The sequence below is a fragment of the Mastomys coucha genome, unplaced genomic scaffold (assembly GCF_008632895.1).
Source record: "Mastomys coucha isolate ucsf_1 unplaced genomic scaffold, UCSF_Mcou_1 pScaffold18, whole genome shotgun sequence".
NCBI lineage: Eukaryota > Metazoa > Chordata > Mammalia > Rodentia > Muridae > Mastomys > Mastomys coucha.
Window position 1 is genome coordinate 96,648,422 of NW_022196900.1, and position 19,768 is coordinate 96,668,189.

At 51.6% G+C, this 19,768-nt stretch overlaps 1 protein-coding gene across 1 annotated transcript in view; it reads right to left on the reverse strand.

Moving 5' to 3' along the window:
• The window catches only part of Igsf21 (immunoglobin superfamily member 21), a 224,779-nt gene that overhangs the window by 78,767 nt on the left and 126,244 nt on the right, over positions 1-19,768 (reverse strand). The window contains exon 3 of the mRNA XM_031379276.1: positions 2,531-2,652. Within this exon, the coding sequence (XP_031235136.1) occupies positions 2,531-2,652 (122 nt within the window). The remainder of the gene's footprint in view (positions 1-2,530; positions 2,653-19,768) is intronic.

Below are 19,768 nucleotides of genomic sequence, written 5' to 3' on the forward strand. Positions count from 1 at the left end.
TGCCCACAGAGTGGAGCAGCCAGCATATCACTTGGGAAGAATGGGGATCAATTTCTACCATATTCTAGAACTACAGGAAGATTAATCTAGTCAGCCTGCTCTCTGGGAGCTGGGGGGGGGGAGGGGGGAGGAGGGGTGCAGGGTGGGGAGGGGAGAGACTGGCTCAAGGTCACTGGGCAGGAAGTGGCTGTGCTGGGCTTTGAAGCCAGGTCTTCAGGCACCTGCTGGCTTTCTCAAAGCTGGTGAGCACTGCAGGGAGGGGTGTGTGTGGCTGGCTTGGGGTTTCCTTCTGGTCTGAGGAATCAAAGCTAGGCAGGCCTCCGGAGGCTACACCTGTAGCTGGAAGCAGACTGCAGATCAGGGATTTGTTGCTGCTGGGTGCCCGGTTACCAGTGGAGATTGGGTTTCAGGAAGCCTGGCTACAAGCCAGGAAGTCCCCCGCCTAAGGGCGACTCCCTGCGGCTCCCAGGGCATTGCTTATTTTCCTCTCCAAAATGCTTTTTATCTCCGCTCTCATCTTGATGGCAACTGATTTATCCTTGGCCCTGGTTCCTTTTCAGAAAAAGTGGGAGCGGGGGAGATAGAGGCGTCTGCCTGCCTCCTGCGAGCGAGCCCTGGGAACACTCTGTCTCAGGTGCTCAGGGAAAGAACAGCTGGAACTGAGGTCCAGGCTCAATGGCTGGGAGGAGGAGCCTGGAGAGAGGCTATCAGGGCTCACTCCGCAGGTAGGAGGTTCCAGCCAGATCTCACTGCAGAGCCAGAGACACACTTTGAAAAACAAAACTTCTTCAGTCCCATCCTGAGATTTTATTCTCGTGCAAACCAACACCCCCAGCCACAGAGGAGCATCCCCAGGACTTCTACTCTATTCTTTGTGTAAATTCGCTCATGCATTGACTTGTGACCAGGCCTTGGTGGACAACAGGAGCTAAGTGCAGATGTGGGAGTAGGGGAAGGTCCCAGTTAAGGGTGGAGCTTTGTCCACCCCAGGGCTCAGCGTCTAAAGACCACATGACATCAGACGCTCATTGGAATGTCCCAGCTGCACCACCGACCAAGTGGAACCGTGCAAGTGTCACACAGGCTATGTCTCCTGTTGTTTCTAGTATAGGTTCTGTTGTAACACTGCCTTCTGAGAGCATCAGGCAAAGCATCTACCGCACAGTATGGAAGAGCACTGTGTGTGTGTGGTGTGTGCGCGCATATGTGTGTAGTGTATGTACATGTGTGTATAGTATATGTGTACATATATGCATATGTGTGCATGTGTATATGTGTATGGTATATGTGTATATGTGTGCATGTGTATATATGTGTGGTATATGTGTACATGTATGTATATGTGTGTGTGTATATGTATGTATGTGTGGTGGGTGTGGTGTATGTATTTATGTGTGTATATGTTTATATGTGTATATATGTGTGGAGTATGTGTATATATGTGTATCTGTATATGTGTTGTATGTTTGTATATGTATATGTGTGTATATTGTGTATGCGTTGTATGTGTTATGTAGGTATGTGTTATGTATGTGTGTATATATTGTATATGTGTGTGTATGTGTGTGCGTGTATGTGTGTGTGTGTGTGTGTTCATACCTAGCACACTAAGAAGCTACTTCACAGAGGTCATAAGCTGGTCCTTGCTGGAGGAGGGAGCCTCAGCCATCCAACCCAGGGAACTCTATTCTGCTAACGTGCTGGTCCTGCCTGAGTGGGTTCTGAAGGCTGAAGAGGAGCTTACCAGGTGACACAAGGTGGGAAAGGCCCTCTGAGAGGAGAGACTGCCATGTGTAAAGGGTCAGAGGAGTAAAATACAATGGAAGTCTTAGGGAATGCATAGGCTGTGGGCACCCACATATGCAGAGTGTGGGGCCCTGGCACGAGGCTGAACTATCCTGACTCGCTCACCCTGCCTTTGCTCGCCCTGCTCCATCCGAGAGTCCAGGTGACCCTGCCCTTGGGACCTTTGTGACCTTAGAGATCTCGGAAGACAATAATACTTGTTTCCAGGCTGGGCAGAGCTGCTTCCTTTCTGGGGTCTGTCATTCTAGGCTGTGTGACTTTAGGTAAGGCTCCACCTCTCTCTGGGCCTCAGCTCCCCACCTGCAGATGGGATTTGTGAAGCCTACCTTGCAGAATTATAGAAGGAGCCATGGCCTCACTTCTCTCCAGGGCCAGGCTCCGCTTCCGCAGAGATTCCCCAGCTCATGCAGGCAGGTACACCTCTCAGAGCAGTGGCTCTCAGCCTTCCTAATGCTGCAGCCCTTTAACACAGTTCCTCCCGCTGTGGCGACTCCCAGTCATAGAGTTACTCCATGGCTACTTTGTAACTGTGATGCTGCTACTGTTATGAATTGTAAAGCAAATGTCTGCTATACAGGATATCTGATGCGCGAACGGTGGAAGGGTCATGACCCACACTTGTGAACCACTGTTTAAGAGGGTCTAGGGGCTGAAAAAGCACATCCCAGGCCCTGCCCATCCCTCTTCCTGCTCACAGGCCTGACACCAGCTCAGGTGGCCTCACCTCACTGTGGACTGGTACACAAGATCCTCCCTCTTGCGGTAATTCTCCATGTGGGAGTAGTTGGTAGAGAACATGGCATCAAATGTGAAGATCTTCTGCTTGATGGTGCCACCATCTGTCACCTGCCAAAGAGCAGAGGAGCCACAGGTGAGTGCCCAGCCTGCCCTCAGGAGTTGCCCTTGGCCTGGCCCCGCCCTGGCCCTTCCCTCCCTCTCCTCTTCTGCTGAAGATACTGCAGATGCCTCTGATGCTTGATGTCTGCCGCCCCTCCTTTAGATCCAGGAGGCTGCCTGTCTGATAGCCTTTGCAAGGCCTCCCTGGTCTTTGAATCTAAGCACCAACTGAGAGCTTAGGAATTTAAAAAGAACCACAGGGAGGGCAAGATGGCTCAGCAGGCAAGGAGCTTGTAGCCAAAGCCTGACAGGTTGAGTTTGATTCCTGGGTCATACAGAGTAGAAGAGAATGGACTCCTGGGAGTTGTCCTCTGACCTACCTCCACATGTGGCATGTGGCACTGTGGTATGTACATACATGCCACACACACACACACACACACACACACACACACACAGAGAGAGAGAGAAAGAATGACAGTCTCTGGTCCCAGGAGTCCAAGTTCATTACCATGTCCCAGAGGAGCCAAAGATCACCCACCACTGAGCCTTCCTGCCCTGCTCCTCCCTCTCCTGCCTCTTGTCAAAGCCCTGTGCACTGTGGAGCCCTGGATGTAGAGCCCTGAGTCAAGGGCTTTCACATGCTCAAGACTGTGAGTGAACCTGGCTCCCTCCCTCCAGGGTTAGCCATCAGAGCATCAAAGCAGAGAAACACTGGACTTTCAGTTCTGCCAACCCTGGTAGGACAGGCCCTCTGAGGCCCTGTAGATATGGGGCAGAGCTGGCAGCCTCTCCCCACTGGGCCTTTTCATGCACTAGGAGCTCCTACCACCATGATGGCACTGCCTTGCAGACGTGGCTAGCAGGGCCCATGGAACTGTGGGCAGGGCCAGAATGGGCTGTGTAGAGTGAGCTATGGAATCAGGGCTGGGTCCCAGAGTCTCAGTCAGTAGGGAGAAGAATGGAGAGGGAGCAGGCTAGCTAGTAAGAAGGGAGAGATGAGGGTCAGGGGACCATCAGTGTGCAAATAACCTAGGGGAAGACAGCTACGCTATATGGTAACCATTTCAGCCTTTTTGTATAATAATATTAGCAACAATAACTATATATTATACTGTAATATATTAATATATAACTATATTATACATATAACATATAATATAATTACATATTGTCTTTAGTATAATTATATTATTATATAGTTATTATTATTGTTGTTATCACATATGTGCACATGACATGTGAGGGTGATTGTGGAGGTCAAAGGACAACTTTGTGAGTCACTTCTCTCCTCCTTCCCTGTGGGTTCCCAGGATCAGACTCAGGTCTGGCTGAGCCATCCCACAGGCCCAAGATATCCTGACAGGTTAGGCCCAGAGAGGCTTGGGAACCTAGAGAGGAGGAGCCCACTCTCTGAGGATGGGGAGCTTCCACAAGGGAGCGCCTAAGCTGCGGAGCTTCCACAAGGGAGCGCCTAAGCTGCTTCTGCAGGAGGTGCAGGGGTCATCCCGGTAACGCAATGGCTGTCCGGGCTGAGAGGTACTGAGAGCCAAGCCAGAAGCAGGAGGGGTCAGCTCAGCTGCCTCTGAGAAAGGAACTCTGTTCAGCGCGCGCGCCTGGAACAAGAGAGGGGACCCAAGGACAAAGCAGTGCACTTCCCCCACAGGCCCTGGCCACCCTGGGTCAGGTTTGGGATTCTGCTTATAAACACCCCTGATCTGCCCGAAGCAAGTCCAGCGGGGTAGCCAGACCCTGGGATGGGCAGAAAGGGTCTGTCAGCATGGGGCACTGCCTTTTTATTTTTCTGTAGCCACACCCTTGGGAGGAAGGAGGCCACAAGGTCTCCATTCTACCCGAGTGTTGCGTGGAGGCTGCTGGGGATGGAGGAGGCCTCTGGAGGTAGCAGCAAAATCAGTGCTGGGGTACAAGCTGCCACAGGGTCCTGCTGTTCGCAGCTGTTGAAGAGCCAGACCCAAATGTTGGGGGCTCCCCAGCCGCGGCCGCCCGAAGCGCACGCCTGGTCTCCACTGCCTCCTGCTAATGAAAGCGTTACTCCACAAAGCAGCAAGGTATGAGTTGTCACTGTTTCAATTATTTATCTGTTTACTCGGCTGCAGTTTTCCGCTTGTCTCAGCAACTCTATTATAGACCGGGAGCTTGCAGCCTCTCGCCGCTCAGCTGGGCTCCGCGCTAACAGCCTGCGACGGGTGGCCTCATGCCTGGGCCTGGAGAAGTGGAATTAACTCCCTGCGGCTCCTCGGGTGGACGCAGAAGAGGGGGCGCTACCAAGGAAGGTGGTCAGGGATGGGGAGATACTGAGAGTGGCTTCCCCGGGCATCTGTCCCTCGACCGGGAGGACTGGCCTCTCTGCGCTCATCTGCGCCCAGGCTGACTTAGACTACATCTGGGCGGTTTAGAAAACAGACATGGTGTAACCCAGCCAGGTCCTACGGGGCACCAACTGTGTGTTATGCACTGGCCACATCTGTTACCTGTCCCATAGACTAGGAGTAATCAAGAATGAAGAGCCCTCTGTGAGCATCGCCCAGGCAGTGGGACAACCCACAGCTTGCTTCTGAGACTAAAGTTTTAACCCAGCGCACGCCCTGCAGGGGACCGAGGTCCACCTCATGCAGGGTCTGGGGGTGGGAGGGGCTGAGCTACTTGGCCAATTGCAAATCAGAACAAACTTACAATCGCAGCCCTGCTCTCCTCTTCCCAACCCTTCAAGGATGCTTTGGTCCCTCAGACACACCAAAGTACTTTTCAACCAGGGCCCTCAACTAGAAGACAGTTTTGCTTATATATTTTATTATTTTCTGAGTATGAGTGTTTTGCCCGTGTGTATGTCTGTGCGTCATGCGCATGCCCGTGGAGGCCAGAAGAGGTCATTAGATCCCCCTAGTTGCAGATGGTTGTGAGATGCCATGTGGGTGCTAGGGACAAAACCCAGGTCCTCTCCAAGAGTAGCAAGTGATCTTAATCGCTGAGCTACCTTTTTCAGTCGTCCTGGGGGACAATTCTGACCTGCTTCTCTACCAGGGGACATGGCGTATTCTGAATATATGAGGTTGTCACCATGACGGTCCTGGACTATACCTGGCCCTTTTGATGAAGAAGGTCCCTCAAAGCATTCCTCCACACAGTGTTGCTCACTGGGAATAAGGAGGCCTCTTAAACCCCAGAGCATAGAAAAAAGCTGGGTGTTTATAATCCCAGCAGTGAAGAGGCAGAGACGGGGGATGGGGTGCCTCCCTGGTCAATGAGTCTAGCCTATCAGGGAGTGCCAGTGTAAGAACAAAGATGGGCAGCACTTGAGGAATGATACAAAGTTGGCCTTTGGCCTCCATGTGTGTACAACACACACACACACGTGCACAAGTGAACATGTACACATACAAATGCACTTATATACAAGTTCATGCACTGTACACATGTATGTACCTGTACACACATGTACATACATGTCAAGGTTAGGAGACTTTTCATCTCTCATCTGTGTGCTGTGCCCCCACCCCTTCGCCCTGGGAAGACAACTCAATGAGAACAACCTACTTTGCAACTGAAGACACAGCTGAGGCCCTACACAGGGGCCTGGCACTCCTGCCAGGCTGGCAAGGTGGCTTAACTGTCCCCTGGCCTCATCTTGAATGACAGCTGGAGAATGGTAGGAGGCTTCCCAGCACCCTGGATCCAGCCTTGCCTGCCTTCAGGTACAGTTTTATTTATTTATTTATTTATTTATTTATGTATTTATTTATTATTTTAGATTTCTTTATTTTATATGAGTACACTGTTGTCTTCAGACATGCCAGAAGAGGGCATCAGATCCCATTACAGATGGTTGTGAGCCACCATGTGGTTGCTGGGATCCGAACTCAGGACCTCTGGAAGAGCCATCAGTGCTCTTAACCACTGAGCCGTCTCTCAGCCCCAGGAAAACCTTTTTTTTTCTCCTTCTAAAACTCCCAGCCCTCATCGCCCCAATCTCAAATTTTACTCCATTTTTTTTTTTATTACACAACAGAGGAAAAAATCTGTCAGTAAAACTGTCTCCTCAAATTTATTCGCCGGGACTGAGGGTTTTATGAGTAGGATATACACTGCCCCCCACACGTCTGCACACCCCCACACCCCAGATAAAGCAAGGAGAAATTACCTGAGCTGTAAATCCCTGCTGCAGGCCACGGTGCAGGAAAGCCTCAAGGACGAGCCTGCTTTTCTTTGGTTTTATTTACATTCCCCCCCCCCCCCGCTTTTTTTTTCTGAGACAGTCTCTAGCTGTAGTGAAAATCAGTATGGGCAGTCCAGCCTGGCTCTTGGCTTGTGAGTGTGAGTCATGCCTCAGCCTACGGGCTGCTGGGATGCCAGGCGTGTACCGCCACGCCACTGCTGGTTCTTAGTCACAACTTTCCCTCTGGGGCAGGGGGCAAACTGATCAATTTTTTATCTTGACCCTTTGCTGACGGAAAGGGACCAGATATGTTCGGACACTACACAAGGATACAAGGATGCTCCCATGGGTCAGAGCTTATCCCACAAGATCCTGGGATAAGGCTGGGCCATAAGGGTAGGCAGGTCACAATTTCAGTCCTCGGGCAAGAGGAGCCCGTGGCACACCCACAGCCCTTCAGATCCCATTCAGGATCTGGTGAGGGTGGAGCTCAGTCCACAGCCATCTGGAGAGAGCAAGTCTGAAGTGACAGGCATTGCCCAAGAGCTACCCATGATGCTCCTGGAGGTGCAGAGAGTTCCTTGGGAGGGAAGGTGACCAGGAAAATCTTGAAGAGGGTGTGTAGGTTCAGCTAGACTGTACTGAGGAACGTATGAAGGCTAGAGAGGCACACACCTCCGTGTGGGTCTGCGCAGGTCATAGTCAGAAGTTCCCAGGGGATTAACTAAGGGGAAGGGCCATCCTACATGTGGGTGGTGCCAGCCATACATAAGTCTCCCTCTTTCCCCTCCCCTCTCCCTCCTCCCCTCCCCTCCCTCTGTCGGATTGCCATGAGCTGAGGGACTTGGTTCTGTCATTATGCCTTCCCCATCGCAAGCTTGCAAACCATCAGCTAAATGAGCTCCTTCCTTCCCTGAAACTGAAGCCTCCTCAGGCATTTTGTCACAGTGACAGACTGATTGCCTCAGCTAGCTAGGTCTGTGGGGACAGCTTAGACCCAAGTTGGTTCTTCCTGTCTAGGAGGACAATTGGGTGTGAAGCAAGCCGGAGCCCGCCCTCCCCCGCCCCTCCCCCGCCCCCACTCTGTCACAGATATGACATCATCATTAGCTCTGGGCATTGGGTTTACCTCTCAGATCTCCTTTCCTGCCTGTAGCCTGGGATGAGACTACCTCGACTTACAATTTCACCCCCTGTGAAGACCTACGAGGAGTGCAGGGGACCTTGTTTCTCTCCGCCCTCTTGCCTGGTGCTAGAGGGTGCTAGGCTCCTATCAAAGCCTGGAGCTCAAGAAGTCTGGAAATAAGCACCGGTACAGCCCAGGAAAGGCACCAGGAGGCCAGCGGTCGGGAAGCAGGCTCAGAAAAAGGTGCAGGGCACAGACCTGACTGTCAACCCTCCGAACATCCGGGCAGCCGAGGGTGCTCTAAGAAGAACCTGGAGAGGAGCTCTGAGAGACCCCCATGATGCCATAGTTCAGGGAGGCTGTGGGTGGACAGGGAGGCAGACCGCGGTGAGACATGTTGCAGAGCCCCACCCGAGGACCAGGGTGTGTATGGCTTCTTCCTTCGCCAAGGATGAGTCTCCATTGGATGTTTTCAGACTCAGTTGCTTTCCTAGCTGCTGTGATAACAGACCCAAGAAGCTGCGTTAGGAAGGGCTTTCACTCAGTCCACCATGGCGGGGAAGGCACGGAGGCAGGAGCTCCGGGCAGCGGATCACACTGCAGCCGCACTCAGAAAGCAGAGAGAGATGGACCCTGATGCTTAACTCAATTCCTATTCCTCATGGACCCTCAGCCCCTGGAATGGCGCTGCCTGCTTTCAGAGTGCGGCTTCTCACCTAGCCTCATCCCCAGGGGGCTGCCCAGAGGATGGATTCCCATGATGACTCTAAATCCAGTTATGCTGGTGGTAAAGATTAGCCCTCACACATGGGTAACTGAAATTACAGAGAATAGTGTCCTGGGTAGGGGACTGACCACGGCCAGCGTTTGTTGAATTCTTACCGTCTGCTCAACATTGCTTGTAAGCACAGACTCAGATGCAAACATGGTCAATAAATGTTAGCTACAATCAGCTTCCAGGGAGCCATATTGTTGTGTGGCTAGGTTGGGCACCCAGCACACAGTAGGTGCTTTGGGCAGCCAGCACACAGTAGGTGCTTTTTAAAAAGCTATTTTTCTCTGTGTCCTACCACGTCAACCTTTCTGCTATGCGTTTTCCGAGTTATTATCTACAAGTTGTCTCTGTACTCTCCCTAATCTAGGCTCAGTTTCCCTAAATGTTCTGCAAGGAAAATGAGGTCTAGTAGCCTCCGAATACCCTGTCTAATGCATGGCCCACTGGTGTGGCTCTAGATAGCCAGTCCTAGCTAACCACAACTCGTCACATCCCTCCACCATGCCCTCAGTGCCAGTCCCCTCCCCCCACCTCTAGCAACCCTGGCTATGGCCCAGCCAGATGGATTTATAAGCGGACTCATAGAATCATCGCCAATGGGTCCAGTCCAGCTAGCAGCAGGAGGCCCACTGGTCAGCCAGTCACGTTTTAATTTGAAAAAACAAATAAGTCTTCAATGTTAGCTTTCTCACCAATACCCCTAGATGCCACCATCCGCAAAAGGAAAAGAAAAAAAAAATGAAAAAGAAAAAAAAAGGGGATCACCTCCCCCCACCCCCAGCCTTTCTCTTTGTGTTCCACAAAACCAATTACAGGTTGGAAATAGCTGTAATAAACTTGATATCCCACTTACGGGCCAATCCCGCTGCGGCCAGGAAGTGTAATAGTGGCGGAGAGTGGAAACTGCGGGTTTGTGGAGCTGTTTAAATTGCCTGCCTACATTACTCCACTCCTCTCCAGCGGGGAAGGAATTCGCTCTCCTGGAAATGGAGCAGCTGAGGTCTCTGTGTCCTGGGTGGCGCAAGGGAGTGTTTGCCAGGCAGACTTTAATGAACTGATTAGATGTGGAGGAATGGCTAGCCCCTGGGAGCTTACATCAGCCAGGCACAGGTTCAAGTCCCTAGCAAGGCCACTCAAACCCTGGCTGTGAATGAGAAAAGGCGAGGCTGGCCTTCCGGTACTTCAGAGGGCGGAAAGAACACACATCAGGCCGTGTAAGTGACAGAACTCAGAACCAACCGTAGTGTGGAGCGACTCTCTGAGCCTCAGTGGGTAGAGGGTCCGACAAGTGTGCATAAAACCAGGCGGGACACCTATAATCCCAGGACTCTGGTGGTGGAGGCAGGAGGATGAGAAGCTCAAGGTCATCCTCAACACAGCGAGTTGGAGGTAAGCTGGGACTATATGAGACCCTGTCCTCAACGCTTTAAGAAATAGGCAGAAACTTGTAAAGACAGAAGGGAAATGGGTACTCCAGGTCCGGAACTTCAATTCTGATCTAGACAGAGATGTGGAAGACAATGAAAAGTGATTCTAGAAACTTCCATTATACAACTGTCATCCAGTGGTCACTTCCCTATGCCTGGCATGGGACAAGCACAGAGTAGGTCCTCAAAGTACATTTGTTAAATCAACAAATAGCTCAGCAAAGGAAGGTATGGACTCTCCAGGGCTCCTGTCCTTTTGGCGCTTGAACCAGTCGAGCTGAGCAGGGAGCCAAGATGACATCATGTGAACCGAGCTTCATCAAAGGATAACTCAGGTGAGTCGGGCCCAGCCCTTGTGTGCGTAAGATTAGCATCTTTCCTGGGAGGCTGGGTTTATGCTGAAGCAACTCTAGCCAAGCAGATGTGGACTGTGAGAAACTGGCTTCTCATCTAGCCAGCTCTGCATTTCCTGGTTCTTCCAGCAGGGTGGCAGCCTAGAGCTGGCACTATCCTTGTCCTCTGTGTGTACACTGGAGGTAGAGCGGGGAACGGATGGGGTATGGCCAGGAGCTGTGCATCCAAATTCTACAGTGAAGTCAAGCATGAGGCAGATACTCACTCAAACTCCAAGGAAATAAAATTGCAGCTGGAGAAGGAATATGACCTGCCTGGGCTGCCTGCCTGGCACAAGGTGAAGTGGATGTTTGGACAGTGAGTCTTATTCTGAAGGTTCTATAGGAAGGCCCCAGGGAGGGGACTTGGGCCAGGTCCAAGACAGGAACAGGTGATTTAGGAGACAGAAACCTGGACAAAGACGCTTGGGAAGGGGTGGACATTCATGAAGCCACTTATGGTCCTCCCGGTTTGGGAGGGCAGAGTTTCTGGTAGTCTTATTGCCATGACGACCCTGGATCACTCTTCCTCCAAAGCTCTGGCCCGCTGGGTCCCTACTCTGGTAGGAAGCTGTAGCCACAGACTCAGGGATGATGGAGGATGTGTGAGAGGCAAGGAAGGGTGGGAAACTCTAAAGTCAAGGCCACCCACCTCCCTGAGTACCGACTCTACCCTGCTGTGCCACCTCTGTGAGCTCCCACTCCTGGCAAAGCTGGGCTAGGGTGATTGGCTTCCCTGGCGTGTGTGGGAGATCCGGTGTTGACAGAGACAGCTGGTATCATAAATTGCCTTGTCTCATCTGGTTATGGTGTGATGGCAGACAGGCACTCAGGGACGGGACTAGAGGGGGGTGGTGTTGTAAACAGTAGAGGAGAGCAGAGTGGTTGCCAGCTTCCTTGTGGGTCCTGAGCTTGCCACGTGGGCAGGTGAGCAGACAGTGGGATGCCTGTACAAATGGGGGTGTGTGTGAGAGGCAGCTTCCATGGGTGGGCATGTGCACCAGTATGAAAGCCTGCATGCTGGGGGTGATGGAATGTGTCTGAGGGGCTCAGATGTACTGAGCTGCCATTGGTGTACATGTGCGTGTGTGTGTGCGCGTGCGTGAGGTGTGTGTGTGTGTGTGTGTGTGTGTGTGTGTGTGTAAGTGATTACACTTTATGGGGTATGTGCATATCTGTTTGTGGCACATGGTGAATGTGCCCTCACCCAGTGACAATCCAGTCATTATATCCCCTTATTCTGTGACACAAGGAGCAGGAACTGAAGGTACCCACTAGGGCGGGGTTCCCACAGGAGTTCAAGAGCATCAGATTGGCTGTCCCTACATCACCCACACCTAACAAGTCTCTCTGAGTTCTTTCACCCCACTAGATACACCAGGGTCCCACATGACTTCCTGTGCACCCTCCTCCCACTGCAAGGCTTGCAAACAGGAAGCACGAAACAGGAAAGGCACCACAGGACAGAGGCCATGCTCTTGGACTTCAGAGCATAGCACCAGGCTGCATGGGGAGTCTCATGGAGTCAGCTGGAAAGCAGCATGACTCCCAGGATGTGGTGCAAGAGCCTGAGCTGCAGCAGCCACGGGGAGGCCCTAACGCACGCTGCCAAGCTGAGTGGAGTAGCATTCGCCTTCTGAGGTGAGCGAGCACCTCTAGGTCCCACATTTCGCTGCCTTGCTGTTCTCAGTTGTAAGTCAGGGGTAGGAGGAGCACACCCCGGGAGCACTTGAAGATGCTCTGGATTCTGTGTGTTGGGTAGTGTCAGGCCTTGGGGAGGAGGAGCACATCCCTGGGAGCACCGAAGGATGCTCTGGATTCTGTGTGTCCAGTAGTGACAGACCTTGGGTAGAGTGGGAATCCCAGAGCCAGCTCTGGGATGTGGCACAGGTTGGCATTGTTTATTCCACTGAGGTGGAGGTGGGGAGCCACCAAAAGCATTAAGGAAGGCCTTAGGGTCCAAGCATATCAAATTGTCCCCCAACTGCTATACACACAGTGGATCTCTGACAGGTGGACATACAAGAGACCATTTTTGGGTCTTCTTCAGAGTTGCTCGTGAGATCTTCGGATCCAGGTAGGTGCAGGGCACAGCACCTGGTTGGGTCCTACCTAGTCCCAGGATCTGTGTATATGTGCCAAAGGCTCTGTCCTGGAGCTCTGCTGTGACACCCCTACAGTGTCCCAGTACTTGGTCCCCAGAGCCCTGTTCCACCCTGTCTGAGAGCACACCTGGGTAGACACTGTCACTGCAGGACAGCAGCTAGGTTTAGGCTGATCAGTCCAACTGCTGCCACCAGGAAGGGTGCCAGTCCCTGGGGAGGGGCCTTGTTGTAACAATGTGGCTGAGTCCCAATGCTCAGTAGTGCTGGAAGCAGTTGGGGCATGTCAGCAGGTCTTGCCGCCAGCAGATCCGTGACTGTGGCCGTCAGCAGACCATGCCAGCCTGTGCACCTGCTCTACCAGGCCGGCTACACTGCAGACAGTGCTGGCTGGCATCTCTTGCCCTGTGTAATTAACACGATATCGTAGATGCTCAGCCAAGCAGAGCCCGTCCGTCTGTCTATCTGCTGGCTGCTTCTGAGGATGGGTCCTTTAACACAAGCTCAGCAGCCTGCTAGGGAGGGCAGAGTCCTGAAGAGACCGCCTTCAGGAGGATCTGGTCCCCATGTCCATTCAGCCACTGGCAGGGCATGCTGGGAAATTTACATCCCACTTCTCCACCTCAGTTTCCTTATTTGTCCAATGGAAATGGGATGGCTCACCTCTGAGTTCGTGTTCTACCTGATGTAAGGAAGTTTGAGCAGTAGGTAGATTGTGGGTGGCAGATGTTTACAGTTAAGGGGGCCACACTGGACCTTGAAGGTTGTGGCCACTTATTTCTCATTTAATAAGAATGTCTTTGGGCAGGAGAGTTGGCTTAGCCATTAAGAGCACTGACTGCTCTTCCAGAGGTCCTGAGTTCAATTCCCAACAACCTCATGGTGGCTTACAACCATCTGTAATGGGATCCAATGCCCTCTTCTGATGTGTCTGAAGAGAGTGATAGTGTACTCACATAAAATAAATAAATCTTAAAAAAAAAAAAGAATGTCCTGGATTTCTACTCTTTGCCAGAGACTGTTTTAGAAGCAAGGGGTGTGGGTATGCAATCTCTCTCTTCTGCACCTTGTGTTGTATTGGGAGGGAATGGAAAGTTAACCAGATTAGAGAAGATGGGGGAAGCATATTGGGTGGGGGAGGGTCTGTGTCCTCATTTAGCATGGGTGGTGACCATGGCCCATCAGAGTGGGTGGCTGAGAAAGGGGCCAAAGCTCAGGCAAGGAGACAGGGACTGAGATCCTAAAGACATCTGCAGTCAGTCCTGGAGCAGCCCTGGGACAGGTGTGCACTCCACACCGCACAGACAGGGATCTGAGGCACAGAGCCCTGGGTAACGTTCTGCGACTTTGGGTTTTGGTTGATGCTCTCTGCTTCCTTCTTAGTCTATCCGAACATCCAGAAGAGCATGAGGAATTTAAAACCCAGTGGCAGTGTGCCTGGCATCTGCCTGGCCTCTGTCCTGAGACTGAACTCTGTGGATCGGCCTGGTCTCTGTCTCTTTGGGCATCCACCTGCCTCACTCACTTGATACATTGCCTGGCTCCTAAATCTCCTGCCTAGATGCCACAATATAGTTAGAGTTCATGGTCCACTAATGAGGCTTTTTTTAAGGTGATATGTGCATACAATGAATTGCAAAATCCTCAAGAGGTCCCTTTTGTGTGTGGGTGTGTGTGTGTGGGTGTGTGGGGGTGTGCCTGCATATGTGTGGGTACATGTGGAGAGCAGAGGTAAACCTTGGGGGTCATTCCGCAGGCCAGCCTGTCTATTTTGTTTCTTGATACAGCATCTCTACTGTCTTGGAACTTCATGAAGTAAGCTAGGTTGGCTGACCAGCAAGCATCTAGGGAGCTGCTCCTGTCTCCATCCTCCATCTTGTCATCCCTGGGGTCACAGGGATGCACCAAACACACACACGCACACACATGCATGCACACACGCACACACAGGAACACACACACACACACGCACACACACACACACACATGCACATACACACACACACACACACATGCACATACGCACACATACATACCCAGATTGTTGCTTGGGTTCTAGCAATTCAAACATAGGTCTTCACTTTGCCAACTGAGCCATCTTCTCAGACCAGAGAATCATCTCTGCGGCGGACCTTGTGGACATCTACCAGAGACACTGAGAAACTTGCCTCATGATGTACCAAAAGTTCATTAGTGATGGAGCTGGGTCTCCCAGAAGCCCTGACTCCCTACCAGAGCCCAGAGGGTGAACCTCGTCTTATAGGCCACAATGGAGAAGGCTCCCAGCTTGAGTCTTTGTGAGGAGTCCACAGAATTCCCACCATCCCTCTGCTCGTCAGGGGGCACATTCTCCCAGTTGGCCTGGGAAAGAGTGCAATAGTCTGAAGGAAGGTCTTATTACAAGGAGGTTGTCCAATAAAGATCTCTCAGTATATTAAAAAAAAAAATCTTTACCTGGCTTTGAACAAACACTTGGTATTATTACAACCAGGGAAAAAAAAATCCCATTTGTTTTTCATTATAGATCTGTGCTATATTTTGTTTTCTTGTTCCCAGAGAGCCAGAACTGCATGGACGGAATGACTTAAGAGGGGGGACGGGAGGCATGTCGAATTTGTAGTCAGTGCAGCCTTGGATCCGCATTCCAGGTGGCCCGAGGAGAGACCCAGACTCAGCATCTCCCCATCTGTAGAATGGGGTGCAGTAGCCACCTACCAAGGTGAGGAAAGGACAAAATGTGTGATCCACAGTCACTGTCCTGTGTGACCTCTGGGCTCAGGGACTGGGGAGACAGAGCCAGGCACGCCTATAGTTGTCAGAGAGCCACAGGCCAAGGGAACATCAAGCTCTGGGCTAGCAAGTAAGTTCTTAAAATAGTCAGGTCCCAGAAGCTAAGACACGGCCTGAGGATTAGGTTTAGGGAACATGGATTTTCAGTAAAACCTGGGTAGTGAGAGGGACGTGGGGGAGTCAGGAGGGAGACTGGTGGTCAGAGCAGCTGCAAAGGCCCTGCAACGGGGCACAGCTGTCGGCAGTGAGGCTGCACTGAGCTAGACGGTGGAAATGGTGTGGTGGCACGAGTGGTCTTCAGGCTGCCATAGGAAGTTAGATTTAATTCTCACCAACTGTCGTGAGGAAACACAGGGAGGTTTAAAGCAGATGCCAGGTTTGTGTTATTAGATGACTAACCTCTTTAGCTCTTTTATTATTATTATCATTATTTATTATTATTGTTGTTGTTGTTATTATTATTATTATTATTATTATTATTATTATTATTAGTAGTAGTAGTAGTAGTAGTAGTAGTAGTAGTAGTAGTAGTAGTAGTACACTGTAGCTGTCTTCAGGCGCACCAGAAGAGGGCGTCAGATCTCATTATGGGTGGTTGTGAGCCACCATGTGGTTGCTGGAATTTGAACTCATGACCTTTGGAAGAGCAGCCGGTGCTCTTGCCCGCTGAACCATCTCTCCAGCCCCCCTCTTTCGCTCTTAATAGAGAAGGAACTGTTGGGTGTAGTAGGGGCAAGAAAGCCTGGCAAGGGGCTCCTCCAGCCTGGGGACAGACAGCAGCTACCCCTCCCCCCGGGCACAAGGGGCGGGGGGGGGGGCTTGTGGTTCCATCCTGCATGCCGCTGTCCACTGAGGAACATAAGCAAATCTCTAAAAGCCAAGTAGGACCTGTAGGTTCAAGTGCAGCTAGTGTCTAGCTCTGGGCTGGGGGAGTGTGAGGAGACCTTCCCACACCTCAGGACAGTCAGGCCTTGACAAGAACTGGGAGGGGGGGACTGTGGTGGTATCTCTGCTCACTGAGGTCCAGTGTCCTCCAGATCACTCACGCCATGCCAGAATGTTCAGAAAGGAGCTGGCCCAGTCGCACAAGTATAGGACATCAACATTGCCAGGACATGGGCGGCAAGAGTGACCTCCGGAGAGGTGACCACAGGCAGGGTTCTGTGCATAGCCTCTGTATCCATTCATGACAGCCCTTAGAAATAGGAGCTGATTATGTGTAGGTGAGCACGCTAAGGCGGTGATCCTGTGGTAGGACGATGTAGCCAGAGAGCCCCACCTTTCACGATTTGCCCCATGGGACACCTTGTGTATGGTCCCAGCCTCATATATAGCTAGATTTTTTTAAGGCCCAGAAGTCAAGGAAACTCACAAGTCTCAGAAGGCTCCCAAAACTTACAAGATTCAAAGACCCTGTCCCAAGGTTATTTCAGCAGGAGCAATTGCTACAGAGAGGAGGGTCTTGTGAAGAACTCTTGCAAATCACACAGGGAACTCCAGGGGTGCAACTTTGGTGAGGAGCCACGCATGTGGGAGTGGGTTCCTCAACGACACAGGAGACATGCTCCTGTAAGTAATGCCAAAACCTCTCATTGGTTCGCCAGACTGGACTTAGTGGGCTATACTGGAATTGTTTCTTTGATTTGTACTCTGCTTAGGAGTGAAAGACATCTGCCCACATCTTCCTAGGATAAAGTCTTAGAACCCCCATCCTCTCTCTGAATGCCCTGTCACCCCAGCCACTTGTTGAACCTTTCAGGGTCACTGGTGACCTGGGATATATTACCGTGACCTTTGGGAGCAGAACCATCTCCATACAACACGGGTCACGGGCTTCAGCTAAGGCCTCGTAGCTGAGGGCTTGGACCCAAGGCTGAGGCTGACAGGCAGTCACTGTAGCTACAGACTGGTCGTGGGGCCACTCTGGGTGTGTGGGGAAGGCCGAGGTGGGAAGGCAGGCAGCTTGGATGGAGTAAAATGCTTGCCATACAAGCATGAAGAGCTGGGTTCAAATCCCTAGCACCCCTAAAAGCTGGCCATGGTGGTCACGGCAATGTGGGGATGAGAGGATCCCTGGGGCTTGCTGAGTAGTCAGTCCCGCTGACTCAATGAGCTGTAGGCTCAGTGTGAGACTCTGTCTCACAATGTAAGGGGGAGCAGAGCCATAGCTCAGCCAGTAAAGCTGCTTGCTGTCCAAGTCTGACCGCCTGAGCTTGATCCTGGATCCAGGAAGGAGAGAAGTTACTCCTACGGGTTGTCCTCTGACTTCTGCAAGCACTCCTTGTCATGAACATGCCCATAGGTATATATGTATAAATGTGTATGTGTATATATGTATATGAGTATATGTGTTTATGTGTATGTATATGTGTATATGTACATACACAGGCACAAGTAAATAAAATAAAGCAGAGAGCAATTGAGGAAGAGACCTGATGTCAACCTCTGCTCTCCATATACATGATTCCTGATATACACACACACACACACACACACACACACACACACACACACACAAACACACTCACACACACAGAAAACCACTGCAAACTGGTCATTCACCCAGGAGCTTTCTGAGTTGAAACTGGAGAAAGCCCGGGCAAGCTGTCACGAGCTGGTTCCCTTAGCCCTACCCTCTCCATGAGGCACTTTGCAGTGATAGGATCCGTCGAGTAAAGTCAATGCTTCATCGCTGTCAGGGGCTCAAAGACGGAGCAATGCTTCTGTTCTAGATATTGCATGGGAGCCCACAGAGACTCACCCTCTGTCTCCATGAAGTGGGCAGAGGAACCAGCCCTCAGTGCCTGTCTGAACCTGGAGGATCATCATTCCCACGCTATGGCTTCTTTGAGACCTGATGCCCCAAGATGACACAGGCCTCTGCAGCCTGCAAGGTAGAGGCTGGAAACGCCTCGCACTGGCCGGTGACTCTCACAGTGGCAAAGGTGCCGTCTCAGCAGGAGAATGTTGCGGTTGTCAGGAAGGCTTCAGGGGCATCAGAGCCACACACAGCCTAGCATGGGCAGCAGTGACTGACAGTTTTGATGGCACCCGTGGGAGCCGTTTCTCTCCCTTTTGATATCTGATAGGCATGGCAGGAAGGGTCCGGGGATCTGCATGGGAGGTGAGAGGGAGAACCACCATTGCAGGTCCAGCCCGTTTCCAGTGCGGCTGACAATGTCACCCCCATCACTGTGCTCAGTCACTGCCATGAAGTCATCAGTGAATGCTAAGCGACCATGAGTGACACACGCCAGTGCTGGGTGGGTAGACTCTAGGTGAGTTAGGGAGAAAGGTGTCTACCGTCCTGGGGAATATGGAGTGGGTGGGCGGGGGACACCAAATACAGGGAGAACTGACCGGGACACAGGCAGCTGAGAATGCTGTTCCCTGCCCCTCTTCCTTAGACAAGCCAGGGTGTGGGACATGTATTAGCTTTGTGGGTATGTATGTACATGTGACATGTGCATGGCTACACGTGTATATGTGTGTGGATGTGCACACGTGTATGTGCACATATGTGTGTGTGCATGTGCATGCATGTGAAGAAGACAGGGATGATGAAAAGGGATGGATGTAAGTAGGTTTCTCCTCCTACTCATAATATAGGAGTCAGGAGTTCAGAGGAACGAAAGGAATCTTCCAGAGTGTTGGAACGTCCCTCAGCTTCAGCCCTATTGACAACACTCAGGCTCCAGTGTATCCACACCAGTGTGGCTGGCAGAAGGCAGCTGGTTCTGAGGGACAGGATGCCAAGGGCCAGATGTGTGCTCCTAACTGGCTGGAGCACTAAGTGTGCACCTGGATCTTCCAAAGATGACCCCAGTACATAGAACAAGGCCTGGGTGCAGGTCACTGTAGGTGGTACACACCTTTTCTGTTGCCATGAGCAATACCTGACAAGAAGCGACCTAGGGAGGAAGGGTCTGTGTTGAGGGCTTAGTCCACTGTGGAGCAGAAGGCACAGAGGCAGGAGCTGCTTGGGTCTGCGGCAGCAGGAACAGGAAGCTGCCGGCTCACACTTGGCAGACCAGGAAAAAGAAAGAGTATTTGTGCTCAGCTGGCTTCTCCCCTCTCCCTTTGTATTCATTTGGGGACCCCAGCCTGTAGGGTGGTGGGTCTTCTGTATCCAGGGCAGACCTTCTGGTCTTCCACTAATCCTCTCCAGAAATACCCTTTAGGATCTGCTCACCAGTGTGCCCCATGAATACACTGGCTTTTCTTTCATAAGTCAGTATGTGGTTGGACAAACTAGCCCCCATTTTGAACTCCCAGCAGGTGGGGAGGGAAGCCAGCTCATCCATCCTGCTTGTGGCACATTGCTTTAAGCACTTACCAT